General features: G+C 41.0%; 1 protein-coding gene across 1 annotated transcript in view; it reads left to right on the forward strand.

Moving 5' to 3' along the window:
* The window catches only part of DHCR24 (24-dehydrocholesterol reductase), a 14,774-nt gene extending 5,599 nt beyond the window's left edge, over positions 1 to 9,175 (forward strand). Inside the window, exons 2-9 of the mRNA XM_009636248.2 lie at positions 1,026 to 1,181; positions 1,624 to 1,729; positions 2,011 to 2,129; positions 2,220 to 2,483; positions 3,271 to 3,414; positions 4,379 to 4,576; positions 5,326 to 5,504; positions 7,849 to 9,175. Of these exons, the coding sequence (XP_009634543.2) occupies positions 1,026 to 1,181; positions 1,624 to 1,729; positions 2,011 to 2,129; positions 2,220 to 2,483; positions 3,271 to 3,414; positions 4,379 to 4,576; positions 5,326 to 5,504; positions 7,849 to 8,002 (1,320 nt within the window). The 3' untranslated portion in view covers positions 8,003 to 9,175. The remainder of the gene's footprint in view (positions 1 to 1,025; positions 1,182 to 1,623; positions 1,730 to 2,010; positions 2,130 to 2,219; positions 2,484 to 3,270; positions 3,415 to 4,378; positions 4,577 to 5,325; positions 5,505 to 7,848) is intronic.
* Positions 9,176 to 10,476: the final 1,301 nt, after the last annotated feature.

Genomic DNA, 10,476 nt, shown 5'->3' on the forward strand with positions numbered 1-10,476 from the left:
CGTCGGAAACTCCTCTCGAAGTTGCGGCATCAGCAGCCGGCAGGTCCAGAGGCGGCCGCCCGGCTGCTGGCGCTGGAACCCCCGTAGAGGTGTGCTGTGGGTCTCTGTACGCTCACGGGGTTACGGCACGTACGCGTCTGTAGCATGAAAATGTTAGGCTTTGGATGGCTGGCTTAATAGCGTGTTTTAATACCACTTACATCCTGCTTCTCGGCATTGTTAGTTCCAGGAGATGATTGAAGGGGAGAGGAAACTTTTCTTCCACCCAGAAACGCAGACGTCTTTAGCGTTTCTGTGCTCTCTAGTATTTATGGTGATTCGGTCACATCTGCTTCGCTTTCCTTCCTTGACTCTCGTGTTCATTGCAGATACAGATGGACACCAATGTGTGCACGGAGTTACTCTTTGAGGGTTTGCGGTTGCGTTTTTTATCACCAGCTGTGGTAGCAGTTGGGCTTTGAAGAAAATGCTACAACTGATGTTTGTTCTCCAAATCTTAACCACCGTGGTTTTGCAAAATCCGTGGAACCATGTGTATGGCTTACACATTTTCCTCCTCAACTTTTCTCTTTGCCCGGTCATTTTCAGGCTCAGACCGTTATTTGGCATGTGTAGGAGGAGACATTGTTTCATTAAGCTTCAAGGAACTGGCATTATTAATGACAGTGATAATACCTCCCTTCAAGCATAGGTTTTCCCATGGATTTTCAAAACTTTTATTCTAGTTTTCTGAATCCCATCTCCAAAAGAAACCCAAAGCTACGGAGTGTTAGAAATGCTTCCTCTACACCACTAGGCCCCTCTGGTGGTATTTCATTTAGAAGTTCGGAGGTCTGCAGAGAGACTTCCAAAGCGTCACTGCCCAACGTAGAGACATCCAGGCTTTGTTACTTGCAGGTAACGTGTGTAGAGGAATAACAATATTTCTGAATGCTTTTTCACAGTGAGGGAAAAGTATTTCTGGTATACATTATTGGCAATGTGTGTATGCCTTACAGCATCAGTTCAGTTGTTACCTCTTGCAGGTTCGGGAATGGAAAAATGAAGGCAGCAAAAGATACATGTGCACTGGCCGGCCTGGCTGGTTGACTGTGTCACTTCGTGTTGGAAAGTATAAGAAGATTCATAAGAACATCATGATCAACTTAATGGATGTTCTAGAAGTGGACAGTGAAAGACAGGTAACAAATTCATCACAAAGCTTTCATAATAAAGGAGCTTATAGCTTTTTTTAGTGTATTTGTAGCTAAGAGGAGATTAGATGCCATAAAGAACAAAGGATTTTTGTAGCAGTAGACCCACCAAATTTGAGGTTTTACAGTGTGTGCTTGGATCATTCTATCCAAAAAAACAGCATATGGAATTGCTTAGCTTTTACGTGCTGAAGTCTAAAAGACCAGATTGATTTATGGTTTGGGGGACTGAGCAACAAGATGTTGAGGCAGAGGAGGAATCACTAAACAGTTTCAACTATTTTTAGTAGTGCTCTTAGGAAAGTAAGCCTCTGAATTCCAATAACAGATGGAAGTACAATCCAGTTAGCCGTATTTTGTCATCATTAATGCTGAACACTTATTAATTTATGTTTGATGGGGGGAATTGGTTTTTTTATTTTATTTTTAGATTGTTCGTGTGGAACCTTTGGTGACCATGGGCCAGTTGACTGCACACCTGAATCCCATGGGCTGGACTATTCCTGTGGTACCAGAGCTTGATGATCTTACAGTAGGTAAGGGTCATTGTGATGACAAGAGACTCGCTGATTTTGCTGATTTTCATTAGCTTTTTATGAAGTAACATGCTGCATTATTTTAAAGGTTCTGGAAATACACTGTTGAACCTTACGTTCTGTTGTGGTATTTATGTTATAAGCACTTCCTGGTTGTTTTGGGGTTTTTTTAAATAGTCTTAAAAGTCATGCCCAGAGCTTAAAAGTGGTGTTTTGTTCTTGTAAACTACCTTCATTTTGGAGTGTGCTTCATTTGATTTGTTATGTGCTCTCTTGATAAGGTGGCCTGATCATGGGAACTGGCATTGAGTCTTCATCCCATATATATGGACTTTTTCAACATACCTGCGTAGCCTATGAACTTGTTCTTGCTGATGGAAGCCTTGTGAGATGTTCACCAGTAAGACAAAATGTTATTTTGCTATCATTTACAATGTCGTTGACAGTTATCGGTATGGATATATGATTTAGTATGACATACTTTTTGCAGACTGAAAATTCAGACCTATTTTATGCAGTGCCTTGGTCTTGTGGTACTCTGGGTTTCCTGGTTGCAGCAGAAATAAAAATGATTCCTGCCAAGAAATATGTCAAAATACATTATGAGCCTGTGAGAGGACTGCAGAAGATTTGTGAAAAGTTTACTGAAGAATCTAAGAAAAAGGAGAATAGTTTTGTGGAAGGACTTGTGTATTCTTTGGACGAAGCAGTCATCATGACGGGAGTCTTGACTGATGAAGCTGAGCAAAGCAAGGTAACTGAAGGGAAGTTACTCACAAACAAAAGAAATATTCCCAAAGTTTAACTTAGGCTGTACAATATGCCAATATAAAACCAGAATCATTATAAGATTGGAACAGTCTCTTAACATGGGATTAAAAGTTAGATCTGTCCGTCAGAATATTTTAAATTACAGCTTTGTTACTACAACAGAGTCTGTACTCTAAATTCCTCAGTTGATAAGAAATGACCCACTGATTTCAGTATTCTAGCAAATAATTCAGCCTACAGCCTTTTCATTGCAGTACCTAAGGAGGAAGCGAAGTATCTTTCCTCATACACAGAACAATGCTGTTTTAAACTGCAGTTAATCAGAGTAACTCTTCTCCCAGCAAGCTTTTAACACGGTTAATATTGGTAAAACACATCAGGGACATTTACAGGAGGAACATGCTAACTCTTCACTGCATCCCTCAACCTGGATGTTTCTCCTCTGTTGTAACGAGACTGGTTTAATGACGGGTTGAAAGATCGGTATTTTAGGAATCCAGGTCTGTCATGTTTATGGTCTCTTAATTAGCTTGTAACAGGCAAGCCCTAGAAAGCCTTACTTAAATTAAGCCTTAATGGCAAGACAGGTAAGAAGGGGCCATGCATGTGGAGAAATCAAGTCTCCCTAGATCTTTTGTGACAGTCTCATTCAAGCTGGTTCACATTGATTCTTCATAGTAAGGGAATTTTGGGACATACTTAATGCTGTCTAGTAAGGTGCAACTGTTATCTGTGTTGGTGTTTGCTAATGAATGCATGTTTTCTTGTAGATAAACAGAATTGGCAACTACTACAAGCCGTGGTTCTTTAAGCATGTGGAGAAGTATTTGAAAGCTGACAGGACTGGAGTAGAATACATTCCCTCAAGACATTATTACCATAGACATACACGCAGCATCTTCTGGGAGCTCCAAGTAAGACCAGTTCCAAACTTAAAATAACATCCACGGGAAGGCACTCTCCTCTTTCCCAGTGTAACAATGTACCTTCTTCCCCTTGGCAACACTTCTGTCCTTCATGGCAGAAAAAAACCAGAGAAGTTTATGGCAAATTTAAAAGTCCTGCATTTGGGCAAAACAAATCCAAAGGCACTTCTTTATATATAAGGCATTATAGCATAACCTCCTAATTTCTGTTGAAGTCCTTCTCTGCATTTAGACCTTAAGTCCGTATTTCAGCATTAAGCTTTTATACCTACTAAGTGATTTTCAAAGACAGATGGTGGAAAAAATATGAATGTGAAATTATGGCTGAAAATTTGCCCTGCCTAAACTCAGAATAGTAATTATGCAGTAAGGTCATTACTTTGAATTTCATAAATGTACGTGTTGTGACGTGTACTTATGCAAAACTTTATCTGGCATTCTAAGATATTCCCCTTGCTACATTTTGAATCTCTGGAGTGAGATACCAGATCGTTACAGCTCCCAGAAAAGTTAAACAGCAGTTGGCTGTGCAAGAAGTACTTGAAGTTTTACAGCTTTAAAATTCCTTTAAGAACTGATCTTGCATGTGTTTATTCTTGCAAGAGTTCTGTAAGTTGAGCTTCTTATGCACTCCTTCCTTAGCTGTTTTAAGATAATAGCCTACTGTTCTCTGAACTTCATTCTCTGAAAGTATTTGGGGCTGGGTATGTTGTGATTCATATGACTGAAAATCAATCGTTGTAACTAGAGGTGGCTTAGGGCAGGGCTGTGTAGCTAAGTTCAGTCCAGGCCCCTCTTATTTGTTCATATTTGTATTATAGTAGCTTAGCAAAAGTATCAGCAGTTAAATTTGTTGAAAATCTGGCTTACTATTGCTCTGAGGGTTCTGAAGTATTGTCTTTTGGTTCACTTACACATTCCTAAGTCAAACTTTTTTTATTCCTCTTTAAAGGATATCATTCCTTTTGGCAATAATCCTGTTTTCCGTTACCTGTTTGGCTGGATGGTTCCTCCAAAAATCTCACTGTTAAAACTCACACAAGGAGAAGCTATTCGAAAGTTGTATGAGCAACACCACGTTGTGCAGGACATGTTGGTGCCAATGAAGAGCCTTGAAAAATCTATCCAAACCTTCCATGTTGACCTTAATGTAAGAACACATGTTTTTAAAGTGCAGCGAATCTTGGACTGTGTGTAATAAGCATTGTGACTGCTGATCTTAAGACATAATAGTCTGCCTGTGTAAAAGGTTATTATTGTATCCTGGGGAGTACTGTGCTGTGGTGCAAGGCTGTAGAAGAAATGAACACAGCCTTCTGAAAGAAAGAATAACAAAAAAGTGAGATTCAAACTTCAGTAGAAGGCCAACACATCTAAAAGATTTTATCACTTAGTAAAACTTGAACTGATTCTTCTTTCACCTAAAATGACTGGCAGTCTCACTAAACCCCAATTGTAGGAATTAATTTCCCTTTCTTGCTTTTATTTCTGAATTTATCTTAGTGTAAGAAGTACAGACTTGGCAATTTCAATTTTGGACTGACCTGGAAAAGAAAACTCTTCATTCTCTTTTTACTCAAAATGTGTATTCAGTTGTTGCTCTGTGATCAGGGACGTTTTGGGGGTTTTTTTTCATTTCAAAAATTTAAGGGGAAGGAGATATAATTCTAGGAGGACACAGCACATATTCTGAGCATCTCAATCCATTTGTGTTATGGTCATTAGAAAGTGCAACTAAGAACCACAGCAAGACAATTGGAAAGGAAGAGCTGTGTAAATGTCAATCTCAAATTGGGAAGAAGTCCTCTTCACTCTTCATTTTGTCACCTTTATTAAGAGATCTTTTAAGGGATTGTTTTGTTAAAAATAAGTGATGGAAGTGTTTTCTTACCTCTGCAGGTGTACCCTCTGTGGTTATGTCCTTTCATATTGCCCAATAATCCGGGTATGGTCCACCCGAAAGGGGATGAAGCAGAACTCTACGTGGATATAGGAGCTTATGGAGAGCCCAAAAGGAAACAATTTGAAGCCAGGGCTTCAATGAGGCAAATGGAAAAGTTTGTAAGAAGTGTGCATGGGTAAGGATCCCACTCCTTAGAGTAGTAATAATGCTGTATAGTTGACACCCGTGTGGTTTAATCACAGTTATTTAACCCTGCAGCACTTCAATATTGCAATAATTTAACAACCACAATAATTGAAAACTAGTTTTAATTACTAATTTCAATGTTATGATTTTTAAATATGATTTCACCTTCATTATTTGATTGCAAAGCCAAAGCAACAAACAAGTGACCTGGCTGAAGTTCTTGCAGAGTATTTGGGAGCTGGGTAGCTTCAGGTCACCTGTGCATCCTTTCAGCTCCAGCCTTCTCTGGGAGCAGAGTCTCTGCTGCAACAAAATGCATCCATGCTCCCAGGTGCAGAAAGACCTCAGCGGGTCTGTACTGACTGTGCATAGCCCTGTTGCTGTCCAGCAGCGGAGTTAGCGTGGGTGGGTGACGGTGTTGGCGTGGGTGGGTGACGGCTCTCAGCAGGGCTGGCTACCCCAGCCCTTGGGAAGGCAGCCACTGAGCTTGCATACTGAGGCTGACTTGTTTCAGGCTGGTTCAGAGCAGGGGCAGAGCAAGTGCTGTGTTGGCCGCAGTCCCTCCAGGAGTCCCACAGGCTGTTAAATTTTGGACAGCTTCCCTGCCTGCCCTTGGGACTGTTCTGCTCCCTGCAGTCCTTGCAGCGTCATGCTGCAGCTCTGCCCTGTCCTTGCGCTGGTGTGTCCTTGCACAGGGAGGCCAGCCTTGACTGCTCCCCACAGTCCCCGTGTGGTGGTGGGAGTCTTTCCTCCCTCACAACTTGTACTTCCATGCCTTCCCTTCCCCTGCCCTGATTCTTATGACATAGGACCGCAGTAGGCGTGAGGTATGTGCCCACCATCTGTCACAGACTCGTGCCAGCCTAATTTGCCGTAGTACTGTCAGTGGAGAAGCAGTTACAGGCTTGTTTCACAGGAACAAAAAACAACTACACAGTATTTTTACACCATCAGTGTAATTTATCCACATTTCTATTTTGACCTACTTCTCAGCCTAGCAGTGATTATATCCCATGTGGCTGAGTAGCAATGGTGAGTCTGCTTCGAGGTGATTTGGAGAGTGTAAATGACTTTTTAGCTGCAGTAAGTGATCTGCCGGAGAACAAAGCAATCACAAGTTCATTTTAAGCTTTTTTTAATTAACTTGAAATTAAGCTTTTCATTTAAGGCTCTTTACTAACAAAAGTTTTGTCTCTACCTGTCACTGGGAAATGAGCAATGGATAAATGCTTAATCTTACAGTTTCATAATCGCATAGAACAATAGAGCTTTTAGGTAACAGTTTGTGTTTTACTGCTGTACTCTGACACTAGCTGTGTTTTAGAGAGCACAGTATGAAAGTAAGGAAGAGTCTGCAGCTAAATAAGGATTTCATTTTTGGACCTTTGTTACACTGTGCTTCATTTACACTATAAATTTATCTCCTTGGCCTGGTCTGATCTGGCAGGCTTTTGCCTTCCTAGTTATATTCTCAGTGCCCGGTACAAAGAAACTGTAAAAAGTCAAAGAACGTATTGCTACATCTGCGCTGAATGCGTTTTGTAACGCAGGCTAATACGAGACGCCATGGCTGTACCTCCATGGATCGTAAGAAAGCATGCAAGAAAAAAACTTCATGCTTTTTTGAAGCTGGAAATACAAGGTTTGAATGGAAAAAAAAGAAGGAAAGCAGGCTTTCAAAAGCAGTTAGACAAGTATTTGTCAGGGAGAATTTAGGTTATGTGTAGCTTTTGGTGCAAGGGCCCAGGCTCTTGATTTGAGGCAACTTTTGAAGTTGTCTCTAGACTTGTGTTTCTGTGAACACAAGTTGTTAGAATACAAGGTGTCGGAAGATTTGGCTGCACGTGGTTAGGATGTCTAAACAGGAACCACTGCTTTATACACATTTTTTTGTCCTTCTCCTTTTCTCTTTGTAGTAGCAAAACTAACAAAAGTTTCGGTACACTGACGGCTAAAGAAGTGTTCTGGACAACATTTTGAAAGCAACAGTTAATTTTAACTGCTTTCTTTTCCCATCTTCCCCTTCACCAAAATGACTGTAGCAGTATTCGGCTGTTTCCACCATTACTTGTTATTTCCTCTTGGAAAAGAGATCATGGTAATGTTAAATCTGCAAAATACAATTAGCCAGGTGTCCCAGTGTAATCCATGTTAGCAAATGTATTTGCTTGTTTTTAAAAAGCATTTTCGATGTTTTTTTTTTGTTGAGTATCTGCTATTTGTAGCTTGCCCTGAATTTTTTTTTTAATATTCTATTTCAAACCTTGTGGTGCAATTAATACTGAATCTCTGTCTCTCTTTTTTTTTTCCCCACTTTCTGTTTTTCTCTCAAGTTTCCAGATGCTGTATGCAGATTGCTATATGACCCGTGAGGAGTTCTGGGATATGTTTGATGGTTCGTTATACCACAAGCTGAGGGAGCAAATGAATTGCAAGGATGCCTTTCCAGAAGTGTACGACAAAATCTGCAAAGCTGCGAGGCACTGAGCCTGGATGATCTAATGAAGCAATCAGGGAAAGATTAATTTACCTATAGCTAGTCAGTATATCCTTTAAAAAAAAGCTTTATTGTTCTCCAAATAAGCTCATTCTTGTTGATGTTTGGAGGTATGAATTCCTGCTTTATAAATTTATGTTTAATATTTGTTCATATGTTTTAAAGACAGTTTTCCATACTCAAAGTGATTGTTTTTAAGAAATCTTGAAGTGCTAGCCTTTGTATCTGATGTAGTGACATAGGTGAATTCACCTATTTCCAAGAAATAATTGGGAAGGATGAAAATACTGGAGTTACACCAGCTGTATACTATAGCTATATTTAACATTACTTTTGAAAATGGTAGGGAGGGATCAGAAATAGGTGCCAAAGCCAAACGCATTGTCAAATTAATCATGATGTTAAAAACATTTGCCTCTGGTCAGTAACCTGTAGAACAGCTTAGCAATGGTACCATAACCTTCCGGCTGTCCAGCGCTGCATGGTGTTGTGTGGTACTGTCCTGCTTGGGTTGTACCGTACTGTAATCTCAACAGAGCAGTTAAACTCCCAAATAGTGGCTTCGGTTTCAAAACTGAGCATCAAGGTGTGAAGAAAATGCTTTTTACTTGTGCCTATCAGATTTGTACTGATTTTGATTATAAAGTGTAAGTGGACGTAGGGTTTAGGTACTCTGTAATTGGCTAACAGTGCATTGGTTTTTTGCCCCAAAATATCAATGCTCTGGCTTCGCAGACTACTGAAAAAATTGCTGCTATTTCATATAGCCAAGTTTTCGTTTCTGTTTGTACTTGTTGTGGGTCAATTCATTTGGATTATTTTGGGTTTGGTTGGGGGGGGGGGATTGGTTGTTGCTTAATTTTAGTGCCTTATAAATACTCAGTTGGAGGAAGACGTGGGTTATTTCAGACCGTTCTGTCCTGGCCAGTAAGAAAAGGGAGTCAAGGCTTTATTTATATGAGGTTTGTTAGAGCAAGTGGCTGTGGATAAGAAGAACTCTTCTTGTGAATGTTGATACACACAGGCTTTGGTTCTGACTCGAGTGACATTTTTGCTTTTTGTTTTAGCTGGATTAGATTGATAGGCTTTGTAAAAGGACTGTTTCAGTCACCTGGAGGGGAAATTAACAGCAAGTACTCTTCAGTTCCCCCTTCTGCCGCTCGCTGGTGAGAATGGTACAGGCAGCCAAGTGTAGAAGTGTGGAAATGTTTTGACCCCGTAGCCAGAAACACGGTTCCAAACCAAGCCCATGTCTTGTCCAAACAGTACTTTAAATTGTTACTTGAAACCTTACTGAGCTTGAGGGAAAAGAAAGAAATTTTCTTGAGGCTTGCGTCGGGGGAAACATGAAGAACTTTTTGAACAGTTACCAGTGGGAGGTGTTGTAATTTTTATACGAGTGCTAAACCAATGATTTTATTTATTGATAGATGGATGTTTACGGTCCAGATGAAACCAATGATAAAGCAGTAACAAGAGTAAGTTTGGCCTGTTACTCAGTGATGCACGCTGGGCAAATTGCCTGCAAATAAGGAACTCCTTAAAATCCCACGCAGGGGAGCAGTAGCAGGGGCAGCCTGCCGAGGGGAGACGCAGCCAGAGCAGAGAGCCTGCTCTGCCGCCCGAGCCACGCAGCCAGGCAGGAGGTGGAGCTGTGTCTGTGATCCAGGAGCGTCTGCTACACTGTTCCAGGCTTGGGGGTACACAGGAAGGCAAACGCTGATTCTTGGGGTGTAGTCCGCCCTCCTGCCCCTATGAGGGACGCGGCACAAGAGCAGTTTCCTTGTCCCGGGGGCAAAGCTACGATTCAGCCCAGTGCTTGTAAGACAATGTGCACAGTGTGAGAATGGGTTTGATTAGCTTTTAAAGGGCAATGTTAAAACAGCTAGAGGATATGCAAATACTTTTACTTAGGCTGTGTTTCTCTCACTTATGTACTGATGATCTTTAGGTATGCACTGTATTTGTTTTTTCACTCCTTAATTTATTGGCAAATTTTGTATGATGTGATTGGGTACCGTAACTATATCAGTCACAGACATACACATGCATAATTGCTGTTGCTCTTAATTTTTGGCTGTATGGGCTGTTTAAAATAAAGATCTAGCCAGCATACTGTTCAAGGTGGTGTCTTTTAATGAACAATTACTCACTTTTCAACATCTGTGTTTATCACTCCTCGTGCTTATTGCATTGTTACAAATAGTCAGCGATGACTGAGAAAAGCTGCTGACTGGGTAAGAGACGGGAGGCTTGCGAGGCTGTTGGGAGATGAGGAGCCTAGTGCTGCAAACAGCTTCGAAGGAATGCCTTTAAAGTCTGTGAGTCTACCATTACCTCTGGTCCAAGACACACCTGTACAAAACAAACACCTCATAGCTGAGCCTTAACCCTTCTGTTATGCCCCACTAACTCCATGTAGCTTCATGCCAATTATCCTGATTTCCCCCCCACACCTCACTCT

Source organism: Egretta garzetta, unplaced genomic scaffold (genome assembly GCF_000687185.1).
Source record: "Egretta garzetta isolate BGI_Z169 unplaced genomic scaffold, ASM68718v1 scaffold163, whole genome shotgun sequence".
NCBI classification, from domain to species: domain Eukaryota; kingdom Metazoa; phylum Chordata; class Aves; order Pelecaniformes; family Ardeidae; genus Egretta; species Egretta garzetta.